This window comes from Chanodichthys erythropterus, chromosome 16, assembly GCF_024489055.1.
Source record: "Chanodichthys erythropterus isolate Z2021 chromosome 16, ASM2448905v1, whole genome shotgun sequence".
NCBI classification, from domain to species: domain Eukaryota; kingdom Metazoa; phylum Chordata; class Actinopteri; order Cypriniformes; family Xenocyprididae; genus Chanodichthys; species Chanodichthys erythropterus.
In genome coordinates, this window is record NC_090236.1 from 14,989,999 (window position 1) to 15,004,331 (window position 14,333).

General features: G+C 42.4%; 1 protein-coding gene across 9 annotated transcripts in view; it reads left to right on the top strand.

Annotated features, from left to right (window-relative positions):
- Positions 1–14,218, top strand: part of LOC137002439 (myomegalin-like) — a 54,492-nt gene extending 40,274 nt beyond the window's left edge. For 2 of the 9 annotated variants that reach the window (XM_067362067.1, XM_067362068.1), the window contains 19 exons: positions 264–502; positions 835–1,034; positions 1,204–1,445; positions 1,886–1,940; positions 2,033–2,274; positions 3,081–3,227; positions 3,883–4,080; positions 4,202–4,333; positions 4,674–4,790; positions 7,349–7,538; positions 7,679–7,803; positions 7,912–8,127; positions 8,368–8,457; positions 9,323–9,528; positions 9,596–9,739; positions 9,831–9,969; positions 10,813–10,859; positions 10,998–11,052; positions 12,409–14,217. In XM_067362067.1, coding sequence (XP_067218168.1) covers positions 264–502; positions 835–1,034; positions 1,204–1,445; positions 1,886–1,940; positions 2,033–2,274; positions 3,081–3,227; positions 3,883–4,080; positions 4,202–4,333; positions 4,674–4,790; positions 7,349–7,538; positions 7,679–7,803; positions 7,912–8,127; positions 8,368–8,457; positions 9,323–9,528; positions 9,596–9,739; positions 9,831–9,969; positions 10,813–10,859; positions 10,998–11,052; positions 12,409–12,545 — 2,921 coding nt within the window. In that variant the 3' untranslated portion in view covers positions 12,546–14,217. Of the gene's footprint in view, positions 1–263; positions 503–834; positions 1,035–1,203; positions 1,446–1,885; positions 1,941–2,032; positions 2,275–3,080; positions 3,228–3,882; positions 4,081–4,201; positions 4,334–4,673; positions 4,791–7,104; positions 7,200–7,348; positions 7,539–7,678; positions 7,804–7,911; positions 8,128–8,367; positions 8,458–9,322; positions 9,529–9,595; positions 9,740–9,830; positions 9,970–10,812; positions 10,860–10,997; positions 11,053–12,408 lie in introns of those variants that run through there. The other 7 variants (XM_067362073.1, XM_067362074.1, XM_067362069.1 and 4 more) reach the window with 7 other exon arrangements.
- The last annotated feature ends 115 nt before the right edge of the window (positions 14,219–14,333 follow it).

Genomic DNA, 14,333 nt, shown 5'->3' on the forward strand with positions numbered 1-14,333 from the left:
TTAATGCAAATCTTTTCATTACAAATGATTTTATCAGCTTGATAATCTAAATGAACATGAATGTGAGAATGACTACTGCTTTCATGATGGCAATGCTGGAGCGACATAAACTAAACCTGACCCTCACCCTAATCAGCAGCATTCTGGGATGCAGTTGATGCGGTTCTTCTCAGTCACAAATGTTTAGCACTGGATGAAACTCTAGTAAAGATCTGCTGCATGTCTTGACGTGTGGTGTTTCCTGTGTTCCGCCTGTTTGTCAGAGTTTGATGAGTTGGAGATGTGCACCTCCCTCTCGGTTACGGGGAACAGACGCTGCGGTTGGCGTGGCGACAGCGACGGTACTCATACTGACGACCCGTCCTCACTGAAGTGTTTGGTGCAGGATCTGCGTGCGCAGCTCTCTCGATCCCACAAAGTGATCCGTGGCCTGCAGCTGCGTGTGCGCTCGCTCTCGGCAACCTCCGACTACGCCTCCAGCCTGGAGCGCACGCCTCGCAAGGTAACGCTCGTCTGCAATCGCTGCCTTCACTGTGTTGATCTGTTACTCTACAGCCAGCTCATTTGCAGTTAGATCACATTAGCCTGATCATATTATACTTCAATAAGTTTCTCTAGAATACTTGACCGTGATTGGTCAGTTGTTCTGTGATCAAATGCCCGTAAGGACACCAAGCTGTACAATGGATTTGTTGATTTCCTCACTCCACACTCTCTTACATCTGTCTTTCCTTCACATTGATAGTTTATGTTCATGCAAGTATTCATTTAAGCAGCCACATAATCTCTGGGAAAGGGGCGGGTCTTCTGCTGACTTCTGTCTGACCCCGTCAGGTGAACTGGGCGTTTCAGGTGACCGCGGCTCACAGCGGTCTGGATGAGGACGAGGGTTGGCAGTCTGACGGGCCGCACAGACCCAGCCGAGAGCTGCAGGAGCTGGTGAGCCGTGTGGCGCTGCTGGAGACGCAGATCCGGAGCTCCAAGCTGGAGGGCAAGAGCGGCCCGGAGGAAGGCAAATGTGCCACCTGGCCTGGGTGAGCTCGCGTCTCGCACCGTCAAACAAACACAGTTAATAACGCCTGCACGGCATAAACCGTCGCGCACCCAGAGGACGCAGCAACAAACATTTCAAGACTTGCAGCATATATTTCTGTTATGAACATCAAGCAAAGCACCAAACCTTTCCTCTTCCTGTTTGTACAGGAAGTACAACACACTGATCCAGGCACAGGCACGGGAGCTGTCACACCTCCGGCAGAAGATGAGAGAGGGAAGAGGCATCTGCCACATCCTCACACAGCACTTGAGCGACACCACCAAAGCCTTCGAGGAGCTGCTGCGAGCCAATGACATCGATTACTACATGGGCCAGAGCTTCCGAGAGCAGCTTTCCCAGAGTTCCTCACTGGCTCAGAGAGTCAGCAGCAAGATCAGTGGACGCGAGCGTGCGTACAGACACACACACACACACACACACACACACACACAGTAACGCATGTCAGCTATCACACAATCACACGCAGTCGTTCATACAGGGATGTTTGTAGTGTCGGCGTCGTGATGTTGTGACCCGTAATAACGTGCAGCAGCAGAAGCTTCAAACTGTGCAGTAAATCTCCTCTCCAGAGCCTCTTGTGATGATGTGGACAGTAGTAATGAACTAGAGTCGTTATTCAGATCAAGTTCTTTAGTTTTTCAAGTATTTAAATCTAGATTTTAACAACAACACACTCCGATTATCAGTGACTTTTAATGGATTAAAAGTTTGCATATTGACTAGATTGTCTATCGAGGAATGGCGGTGATGAAGCATCGAGTTTTTCGTGATGTACTGATTGTGCCCTTGTCATACAGTCCTTCATTACATGCTGTCTTTGCTTGTCAGGTGATCGTTCAGAGCAGCAAGATGATAAAACGGGTCACGAGCTGCTAGCGCTGAGGTCAGTGTCTGCTCTGGAATATGATATCCATTGCTTCACTTCACTTTATTGATCACAGGTGATCATGTTCATGGTCTCCATGTCTTCAATAGGTTGAGTAAGGAGCTCCAACACAAAGATCAAATCATCGAGTCTCTTCACACCCAGTTACAGAAGCGCCCTGACACGCCCTGCAGCAGCCACGCCCCCTCTGAGACCACAGACCAATCAGACTGCATCTCATTCGTGTCTGATGAGAGAGGCTCCACCAATGAGGACGTGGAGCTGTGCTCAGACGTGGATGCCGGCAGTGAGTTTGCTCAGGAGGAGACGGAGCCCAAGCCGAAAGACAGAGGTGCAGAAACAATTAGCAATCATACAAATAGGGTAAAGGGCGTCCTGCTGCAGTGTAATCCAGTGTCAGTGTTTCATCTCATTCTGTTCACACAGAGTTCAGTTTATTACAAACACATTTCTCCCGAAAGTACTCCGGAAAACTGAATTTTCTCTAAATCCGTGTAAGTGCTTCACGTCTCTGGTTGAGTTTGGTCAAAATAGTGAAGTGAGTGGATTAAACTGTTGCCATTCATGTTTCCTGTTTAAATCAAGTTACGTTTGTTTCTATAGTGTGTTTCACAATACACATGATTTCAAAGTTATATCTATAATCCCCTTACCTTATATATATATGCTTTACCTTATAGAGCAAGTTTTAGAAGTGGACAATATAAAACTGTGAACAAATGATCTGGATATAATGTAAAATACTTACATCTAGAGTTTTGCTGCATTGAGATGACCAAACTTTCCGCTGGTATCACTGAATATTTTTGCTTATACACACAGAACAATACATTTTACTTACACAAATACAGCAAGTCAAAGTCAAGATGTTTGTCATACTGTATGTACAGGGTACAGTGTATTAAATAGAAAGAGATTAAAAAACAGGCAGTGCAAACAAACTATTCAGACATTGACATGTACAGCCACATAAGGGCAAGATGCAATAAACATGTAAAAGGGTATACAGTGCTGTATGTACATGAATGTATATTTTAAGAGTGTATATAATACATTCTGTTGTTGAATAGCAGCAGTACTCAGAAACACAATAGCAAGGTTTTCGATGCACAGAAGTAACAGCTCCACCGTCTACAGGTGTTTTCACCAGACTCTCGTCCAGCTCACAGCCTCTGATCCAAACCCACAGCTGGTCTGCTCATGCTAATCCCATGACCTTTGCCCCCTTGACCTGCCCTGACCCTGACCGCAGGATACAGAGCAGCCACAGGCCACCGATGAGAAGTGAGCAGATGGCATGTGTGTGTGTTTGTCCCTGACTGACTGACTAACACACACTTTGTGCTGCGTGTGTCACATCAAATCACATCACTGTCTTTAAGGACAGGTTTGAGGATATACATGCGGTGAATGATCTGAAGTGTCATGAAAGTTTTCAGCACAGGTTAGAAATTTATAAATGTGTTGGCAAAGTGACTAGACATCATTCATTTATTCCTGTTTATTATTATTTATTCATAACCTGGTGAATTCTGTTGCTTACGCCTGCTAGAAACCAACAGATTAGAGACTCTTGCTGTGATTCGATCAGGTCGCTGTCAGTGTGAACGCAGCTGAATCTCAGAAATAAGATGTTCAGTTTAAATATTGTCTCTAACACCACATATACATCTGTTAATCTTTGTGGCTGGATTCGCTGTGTGATGTGATGGAGCTGGAAGCACGTCGCGAGTTATTAGTGCTTAAAGTGTAAAGAGCTTGATGAATAACAGGAACCATCTAGTTTCTTTTGGCGTTTTCTGCTGTTAGAGGTTTGGAGAGCTATGAGTGATGCTGTTCCACTTTTCTTTGCAGCGTGAGAGCATTTGATGCTGCTGTTTATAATCATTAATCAGATGATCTGAATCACTCTGTTTCTGCTTCGCTCTTTTTCCAACAGCGTTCAGTGCGCCTCACTCGCTCTCCAGCTATCACACGCCCCGTTCCATCGATTACATGCCTGTATCCCATCATGCACTGGGAAAGAGTGGAGGCCCATCTGTGCATACAGATGCATTGTGGGACATGGAAAATATGATTCAGCCAATCAGAGGTTTTGATGGATCATCGTATTATCAGTCTGGCAACAGCCAATCAGGTGTGTGTCTGTGTGTGAATATTGCTGCTCAATTAGTGGTTTCAATAAAAAAAATGATGAACAAGAAAAAAAAAATGTTTTTTTTTTTTTTGCCATGATTATGATGTGATGATTTTGACAGGTGTAGACGTGATTGAGGAGCATCTGAGAGAGATTCGGTCTCTGCGTCAGCGACTAGAAGATTCCATCAGAACCAACGAGAGATTGAGACAGCAGTTAGAGGGACGCCTGGCCACAGCGGCGAGAGACACAGGTGTGTGTGTGTGTGTGTGTGTGTGTGTGTGTGTGAGAGACGCAAGCATTCATGCTGCTGATCTGAATGTGATGATCACTGCTGTGATTGGACAGCAGATCATCACATGACTGATACTTTGAATAACGACTGTCAGTGTCACAGTGCTTTTATACAGCAGTTCAATGAACACAATGTTCACAATCATCCAGTAAATCTCAGTTCAGTCTTGGTGGCAGAAATCACTGAGCTGTTTAATGCAAAATAACAGTGTTTAAATAGTCTGTGTGCTTGTTTACAGATGTGAGAGCCATTTCAAATAAACTAATGGCTCATCACTGTGTGTGTGTGTGTTTGACAGCGGCTCCAACCAACATCTTTATCCAGAGTCATGATGCCGTCAGTCAACTGACCAATGAAGTCAGAGTGTTAAAGGAGGAAAATCTGGCACTTCAGTCCAGGTTACAAGCCAGCAGAGGTACACACTCACAGACACGCTCACACACACACACACAGTTTAGGTCTTGGTCACTTGTGGGGACTTTCCACAGGCGTAATGCATTTTATACCGTACAAACTGTACATTCTATCCCCCTACCCTAACCCTACCCCTAAACCTAACCATCACAGGAAACTGTGCATACCTTTACTTTCTCACAAAAACATCATTTAGTATGTTTAATAATCCATTTATATTGTGGGGACACAATCTGTCAATCTACTTTATTTTGATTTACAATTAAAATCACATTGTTACAGTAGGACCTGAATATTTTACTTTATATGTCAAGACAATTCACATGTTTCGTTCAGCTGATGCCATGATATCTTACATGCAGAAGTCGAATTGTAAAACAATTTCAAGGAGGATGGTGTGGGCAATGGCTTTTAACATTTTTATTTATTGGTTTAAAGAGTAGAAAAATAGGCATTATTCATTAAATTATTTTTGGCAGAGGTGGTAAAATTGTTGGTCCGGAGGCACCTGAATCCACTGTTAAAAATATATCATCCCGTCGCCAACTGCCCGATGATATTGGGCCGTGGATTATCCGCAGTAGCCGTGGATATAACCACGATCCGCGCATCATCGAACGGTTCGAGAATGGCCGGGAACCGTAAGAGAACCGTGGAAAGATATCTGAGCATGTGACTGCCTGTCTGAGTTTTGTTGACAGATATCTTTCCTCGTAATTCTCTATGCAGGAAAAACCCTGCAACATAGGCCTATATTTTATTTATTCAAAAAAATAAATACATAAAAATACCACCATAAATGTGTTCCAGATGTCACTTATTTTTAAGCCCCACACTTTTCAGCACTTCAGAGCTCTAACATTGGATAATCTGGACAAAATATATAGAAAATAGAGTTACTTCTGAATTAACAATTAGTAGTCTTTGTTAGGGTTAGGGTTAGGATGGTTCATGCAGTTTTAAACAGTGGAGTATGAACAGAGCCTGTAGTTTTTTTATTAAATAAAATAAATAAACACATGTACATGTAGCTAACATAGCCTATAAACGTGTAGATTATTACCTCGGTGATGAATTCACCTTGACAACAATCCCTTACGGCATCAATGCACTTTAGCTATGTTCGTTCTTCTTTCTAATGTGTCAGGGGAATGTTCTTAAAACACTAATCAAAGTAATATCATACCTTCTGTTCTTTTCTTTTCCAAGAACGTCAAAAGATGCGCTTGAACCAATCTCCTGATCCTTCTGAACAAGCGCGAAAAATGACGAACTGCTTGCTTGAATCAGAGCGTGACTGTGCGCCGAGTTCTGATTGGCCAATCGCTGTTATGTATAGGTTGTAAATTATCATACAGAGAATTTTAAAATTTAGTTTCCATGATAACTTTTACATAATACATAACACTGTTAATCTAAAGGGGATGGTAAGGCGGGATGGCAGCTTTATAGAGGGGATGCTTTCTGTCGAGCCCTGCTTACATGTATTCATTTAGCAGACGCTTTTATCCAAAGTGACTTACAAATAGGGAATACAGCAAAGCGATTACAGGCGGTCATTTTATGAAGTAAATGTCAGGAATTACGTCAAAATATCTGTATATAAAGTCTTCCTCTGCTTCCACTGTCTTCCGTTTGACTCTCTGTTAACAGTTATTTTAAAATAAATAACGTTGCGGAAGTTAAGCAGTGCTGACTTTCAGCATTATTGCAAGATTATCTTACCTGTTGATCAAGTAAAGGCCATCTCTGGGTCAGTTCAGATCCTTTGACGTGTCAGTCGATGTTGATGAGTTCCTGCTCCGTCTCTTTCCCTGTTTGCTTGTAAACTCTCCTCTGAAAGAGTTTCTTGGCGAATCTTTTTTGAATGATCCTCACTCTCACTCGTGTTGTAACAGCCTGACCTTCTTCTGTTTGTTTTCAGACAGGAATGAAACATGCAAAGACAAATAATGTCAAACTGACATTTCCTGTAAGATCTAAATGACAACTTTTAAATCATTACTGTATGCTTAGTAATCAGGGTAAAGCAAGGAGACAGTTTTGGACAGTATTTAATGTACTCTTTCAATAATTCCTTTTTATTCATTTTTAACCCAAATAATGTTCCGTACTTCCACTTTAGGAAAGTGCAGAGAATTTTGTTTAAATAATGCATCCTGTTGATGTTGACTCCTAAAGAAGAGATGATTTTAAGAAGATCATTCCACCAGCGAGAAACATCTTGTAACACAGTTACTATGGATAAAGAAAGAAATACCTTCTTCAAATGATTAGACAACCTATAATAGCTGATGAGCTCTTCTTTTACCCAGTCCACCAATCTGCAGAGCACATAGACATCATCTGTGGAGAACCCTTCTAAACACATATAATGAATCATATAATGCATTTAATTCCTCTGCTAAAGGTGGGTATAGATTTCATCAAAACACACACATTAATTCCCATGAATTATATTACAGTCATGAGTGTTTGTTGTGGAATGAGTATCAATGTCTGACTCTGGAGAGTTTAGAATCTGAATAGAACAGATTATCTGAAATTTGTTTGATGCAGACAGCAGTGAAGAGGCGGAGCAGCTCAGGGAGGCGGTGCTTTCTGGGCGTGTTCGGCTGCAGCAGGCGGAGTTAGAGGCGGAGCAATGGAAGGAGGAGCTGAGGAGGCTACAGACGCACAACTGTGAGCAAAGTCAACAAATCCAACAACTGCGACAAGACAGACAAAACAGTCAGGAGCACAACAACAGGTCAGAGAAACCCTATGGAGAGCAGCTTCATGTAAAGAAAGTTGTTTCATATGAGCGACTGGCAATTTCTGATTGTTGTGATTGGAACCCGTGTGTGAAATGTGCACATGAGTGAAAGCTGTAACTGGTGATGTGTTCAGCCTGCAGCACGAGGTGAGTTTACTCCAGCAGCAGTTAGCAGAGAGCAGGCAGCTGCTACACTCCCTGCAGAGTGAACTACGGCTGTACGACCGAGTGTGTGGTGCGAGAAAGAGCGCCGCTGCCGGTGAGACACCGCAAGAGCACCACAACATATTCCAACCATGTCGTGCAGCGAATGGAGAGAAATTGTGTTTATTGGCTGAAAATCTTGCCCTCTGCTCTCTCTCTTCAGGGTTTGTGTGTGAGCCGTGCCCGTCGGTGGAGTTGGGGGAGCTGTTGGTGGAGGTTCGGGCTCTGAGGGCCCAGCTGGAGCACAGTGTGCAGGAAAACAGCGCTCTACGAGCTCAACTGCAGAAGCAGCTGGATCATTCTGCCGAGCAGCGCCCGTCACCCATCATCCCGGCCAGCCCCCTGCGGGATGTGCTTTACCGTCGCCAGCTCCTCCACGGTAACATGAGGACGTCTTGATTTCACTTCAGCTGTCTTGCTTGTGTAATTTAACAACTGGAACACTCATGTGACGTGTTGGCGTGTGCACTGAGATTGAGCGTTATCTTTAAAAACCTGTCTGTAGCTGCAGTTATCGTTGTAAAGAACCACTTTGCCAGTAACATTGTGTGTGAATGGACATTATGGTTTCTCTGTGTGTTTTTTACAAAGTCACTAACCAATCTGCCATGTTTCACAGACCCGTCTCCTTCTCCTCCTGTCAGAGATGTGGGTCCGTTTCCGGCCGGGCCTCTGTACTCACCATACTCAGAGATGGAAGAGACTAACGGTGTGTGCCTGTGTGTGTGTGTGTGTGTGTGAGAGTAAGTGTGTGTGAGAGAGAGTAAGTGTGCGTGTGTGTGTGTGTGTGTGTGTGTGTGTGTGTGTGAGAGTAAGTGTGTGTGAGAGAGAGTAAGTGTGCGTGTGTGTGTGTGTGTGAGAGTAAGTGTGTGTGAGAGAGAGTAAGTGTGCGTGTGCGTGTGTGTGTGTGTGTGTGAGAGAGTAAGTGTGTGTGAGAGAGAGTAAGTGTGCGTGTGTGTGTGTGTGTGTGTGAGAGTAAGTGTGTGTGAGAGAGAGTAAGTGTGCGTGTGCGTGTGTGTGTGTGTGAGAGAGTAAGTGTGTGTGAGAGAGAGTAAGTGTGCGTGTGCGTGTGTGTGTGTGTGTGTGTGTGTGAGAGTAAGTGTGTGTGAGAGAGAGTAAGTGTGTGTGTGCGTGTGTGTGTGTGTGTGTGTGTGTGTGTGTGTGTGAGAGAGTAAGTGTGCGTGTGCGTGTGTGTGTGTGTGTGTGTGAGAGTAAGTGTGTGTGAGAGAGAGTAAGTGTGCGTGTGCGTGTGTGTGTGTGTGTGTGTGAACTGCAGCTGGGATGTTTATTTTTCAATGTGGCTGAAAGCAGGCCCATCAAATTGCTTTGAATTGAATTAAAATGGAGTTTAACCCTACATAACTAAAACTTGGCTTCTCCCTTTAATGAGAACCTGAGCTTGTTTTTCTTGCACAAGATTGGTCAGTTCTGTCAGCAGATAAACTTTCCAACTACCTCCTAGAACCTGCTGAAGTACTTCTGGTTGAGAACTAGTTATTAATGATTTTGCTTGATGAATGTTCAAGTGCAGTTATTCGGTTGATGAGAAGAACTAAAAACTGTCTTCACCTCAGACTCGCTGGAGCCTCACGCAGATCTGGAAGGAGAAGCTCCGGACGGCTCGTTCGCCAACCGTAACGGGCGGCACGCGATCGGTCACGTGGATGATTACGGCGCGCTGCAGCAGCAGGTGTTGGAGGGCAGGGCGCTGGTGCAGCGGATGGAGGTGGCGCTGCAGGCGTGTCTCAACGCGGCCCTGCTGGAGATCAGCAGCGGGAAGGTGATGCTGAGACACCTGCTGACAAATCAAAGCATTTTTGCAGATGTTTCATGTTTCTCTCTTACAGGCTCTGGACTACAACACAGTGAAGACGCTGCTCTCCGACACAAAGACCTTGCATCAGATTCTGGACGAGGCCGTCTCTCTGCTCAAGATGTTCTGGCGGGCGGCTCTGCCGAGCAGCGATGGGCCCGTCCATCTCATTCAGAGGGTTAGAACCTCAACATCATTTGGTCAACATTTATTGAATCCCTAAAAAATGAAATGCTACATAAATGTGCACGGTGCTGGTTTCCTCTCAGGAGCAGTCCATGCGTGAGGAGATCCAGCTGCTGCGTCTGCGGATCGCAGAGCAGGAGGAGGTTCTACAGGGAACCATCCAGCGTTTGCGCTGCACCAGCCGAAGCAAAGAAAGCATGGAGACCTTCATCGTCAACCAGCGTGAGTCTGAAGAGCCTGTTAGGTGCCTCAGTTTTTCCCCAGTTGCTGAAACTCTAAAAAACAGAAACTAGGGCTAGATTACAGAAAATCATGATCATGATTCAGTATTGAACCATGATTATTTAACATGATTAGGGGTGGGCAATATGACCAAAATATTGTTATCATGAAATAAAATGACTCCTATCATGTTATTATATTTTGCTAGAAATAATGATACAAATTCTCATTACCAATTTTGATCATTGAAACAGTACAGCAAAGATACAAATGAAATAAAGATCTTTTTTTCAGTCGAACAGTAGTATTCATGCAAGTAATATCCTGCCACGGACACTGAATAAAGTAATAGAATGTAAAATAAAATGCAGCACAATAATATTTACTGTATGAATTAAACATACAAAGATCCTATTAAAGTTACAAAAAGTTTATTAAAAAGCAGTGAATGATTTTCTCTTGTTGTTTATGTTCACTTTAGGACTAAAAAATGACTGTGGTTATGTGAATGCTCGGCAAATTGGGCATTTAGACATTTTTGTGTGTGTTTGCCGCCTGACGCCCAAAAGTATACTTTGCTTTTCTGCAGAGAAAGCACCGACTGTTATTATTTTTAATATTTTAGCAACAGTGGACTGCATTTTACCACAATACATTTAGACATTTGGGAGGAATGAAAGCGCTCTGCAGTGAAGGGAAGCAGCATTTTTATAGCAGCATTTTTCAGATTTATTTATGATAACTGAACCATGTTTGATTTGTTTCAATAGTTTGACACAACATACAGACATATGCTGATGTGTTTTAGTGTTATGATGTCATCAGAACTCGTCTGTCTTACAGTGTCCCGGACTCGAGATGTTCTGAAAAAAGCACGAGCGAATCTAGAGGTGAGTGTTCGGTTTCACCTCAGATAGGTTTGTTCAGTGCTGTTTGTCTTGTGTTTGTCCCTCATCTTGAATCTCGACTTCCTTCTGTCTTTATTCTGTCTGTCCTCCATTTCTCTCATTTTCTCCGAGTGTTTCCAGAAGAATGAGCTCAGGATTTCCTCTCTAAGCTCCTCCTCTTCCTCCCTTTGCCATGGTAACGGTCAGGTTTGCGCCATGTGCATGTCACCTCATGCTGCTTGTGTCATCAGTGCTTAAATGTTTCCTTCCATTAGATCAGTTGTGTTGCATCATAGGTTGGATCACGTGTTTGTTTGAGTTACTCACGATTATTTCAGTCACAAACGCAAAAGATATATTATCATACATGCTGCTAACCCATCATAAAACACAACTAGTGATGCCCTGAAATTAATTTTTTAATCACATTATCATCAGCGCTCAAAAACCGAGTTTTATACAAAGATTTAAATTGCACACAAGGCAGTTTTTATATTAACTTTTTAATTACCTGATTATGTTTCTGCTCTAATTCATTGTCATTTTTGACTGAATTTATTGATGAAAGCTGAGACTTTTTTGAGAAGTTTTGTTCATCAAATGTAAACAGATCTCGGTTCATCAAAATGAAGATTGATTAAATACGAGAAATCGGTATTGTCAAGTCAAGTCACCTTTATTTATAAAGTGCTTTATACAATACAGATTGTTTCAAAGAAGCTTTACAGTGATGAAAAGAAAATGATTCAATGATGCAAACAGTTCAGTTTTTGCTGTACAGTAACGCTGTCATTATTCAGCTGAAGTCAGATCAGTGTTGATTTAGTTCTGTTGTCAAGATCATCAATGATTAAATTAGTTCATTTATCTGTACAGCAGCTCTGGAGAAAACGGTGATGTCATCGTCCAGCTCAGTTCAGTTCTCACACAATAGTGTCAGTACAGTCAGATCAATAATACGGTCGAATATTAAGTGTCCCCGACTAAGCAAGTCAGAGGCGACAGCAGCAAGAACCCAAACTCCATCAGGTGACAGAATGGAGAAAAAAACCTTGAGAGAAACCAGACTCAGTCACTCATTTCTCCTCCGGCCATCGAACGAACACTGTATGATTATGATTCAGGCGGCGTCACAAGTCAGAAACCAGATGCAGCCCGGTCCTAGCGTCACAATGCTTACCTGTTGTAGTTTATCCATGTTGTGGCATGAAATATATGCTAAACGTGCCATTAGAGAAACGCTAATGAAACATCAATGTTTGAAAGAGTGATTTTGGCCCTTTAAAACTGAAACTGAACATTCTTGGTCAAATGTTTTCGGTTACTGAAATTTCGGTGCATCATTGAACACAACAGCTTGTGCTAAGAGACAAATCACCTGAACCTTCCTTCAGAATATTTACAAATTGTTGGTATGTTCAAACTGACTCTGTGTGTGTGTGTGTGTGTGTGTGTTAACCTCAGGAATGCATCTCAACTTACCCTGATGTTATTCTGATAATCAATATGATTGATTATACAATGTTTTAAGATCTTTCACTCTGTTCTCCAGGTAAAGCCTCCACAGGCTCTTCTTCTTGGGTTCGCGTGACCCCTGCTTGTCCTGAGATCACCATGGAAACAGCCAGTCCGCAGCAGCCCGCCAAGAAGCGTGTCAGGGAGTGTCTTCAGCTCACCGCCACCCGTTAAACCAGCCGGCACTGCTAACTCACCCGCCTTACCCTTTTCCTGCCAACTTCTTCTGTGTAATTTTACCTCTTTCCTTTAACAGTGGGCTGTTAAAATCCAGATGCCTATTGATTGAGTGTTGTGAGAAGAACCTTACAGTATTTATCTTCTGAGAGGAAACACTCTTTACTTTGTCAGAAATAAACAGACTGCCACAGAATTCCCTCGAGTATCTCAGGGATTTTTGGCAATAAACACATTCACTCAGCCGTACGTCATCTCCGAGCTCCGACGGCTGCCTTCACGCGTCACGAGACGCACGTCAACTGAAGCATGTGAAACAAGTTCATGCGTTTTCACTTAATGTCATTCTTCTTGACATTGTGTCATATATCGTGCCACTGTTAGTATTATTATGATTGTTGTTATTGTCATCTTTCTCCAGTGCTGCTGACTGAAATGGAATGTTGTATTTAGTATTTGCATGATGGAGGTTGATTAAAAATAAAACACCTGTTTTTCTGAGGTGAGGCTCACCAAACATGCCAAAGTTTGCATGGTTAGTTTCCCTTATTTTGCCTTAACTGAGCTGTTGATTTCGACTTCTGTATGTAAACTGCTTTCAAGTAACTTCACAAGTTCTATTTTAACAACCTTGTATGAATTCTCAAGGTTTGAGCTTTGGGCGTCTTGACTGCCACTTTACGTCATAGACAGACTTTGTTCACGAGTGAATAAATGGGTCGTTTAAGAGGACAAATAGAAAGTTGTGATTTCCTGCAATTGAAAAAATGAATATGAAGTTCAAATAAGTTGACATTGATTTGTGCACAGTCATTCCTGTGCAAATATGATCAATGACAGTGCTGAAGATTTCTGAACTAGAGACTGCAAACTTTGGCAGAGGATTGGTGGGACCAGAGCTGCTGATGTCACGATCACACAGCCAATCACAAACAGAGGTGTTTCTTTACTGCTCTTAGATTTGTGCTGTATAATTTCTTTCAGAGTTGTACATAATTTATGCCTTCATGTTGTTTTAATTTTGCAGTGTGGGTAAATATAATCAACATTTGCTATAGAATATGCAAATCTTCAAAACATGGGTAGCTGTGCAATAGCTATTTGATGATGATGTGAGACATCATATAGATGCATTTACTGTGTACATTACACCAATTTATAAACTGTAGAAGTTGCCTAAAAATTGCAGAGTTGCCTTGCCTCAAATCTCTTGCATAGGATGAAAACATAAGCTTGTAAGTGAATGTTGCTTTGCCTTTAAACAGCCATGTAAGTGAATTCTCTTCAGTGAGAAATGCAATATCAATCTTAAATGGCCTTGTGAGCACATTACAGTATTGTGGGTCTAGCATCATTTTATTCAGAACCACAAATGAGAAGTATTGATGTGATTCTTTCAATGTTTTGGATTAAATACCAAAGTAAGAGGAGGAAAAAAGAGACTTGAATTCAGGTGGAGAGAAAAATGAGCTGCATATGTTGGTTCTAAAATCTGTATAATATGTATATAGTGCTTGAAGGCTTATTTGTTGCCATAGTTACTGATGTGATCGTGCAATGTAACAAAAGATCGCCGACACGAGAGCCAATCAAACTCTGTGTCTGAAGCTGCTGAATATGTGCCATGTATTATGAAAGCTGCTTTTGGAAATTAAACATCAATAAACAATAGAAAAGCATTCATTTTGCTTGCAAATGTTTTGAAATGTAAAAAACATCGTTTTTTTTTTATGAAAACAAAGAAACTGGATCAAATCAACCAGAATGGTTCCATTTATTATTTTT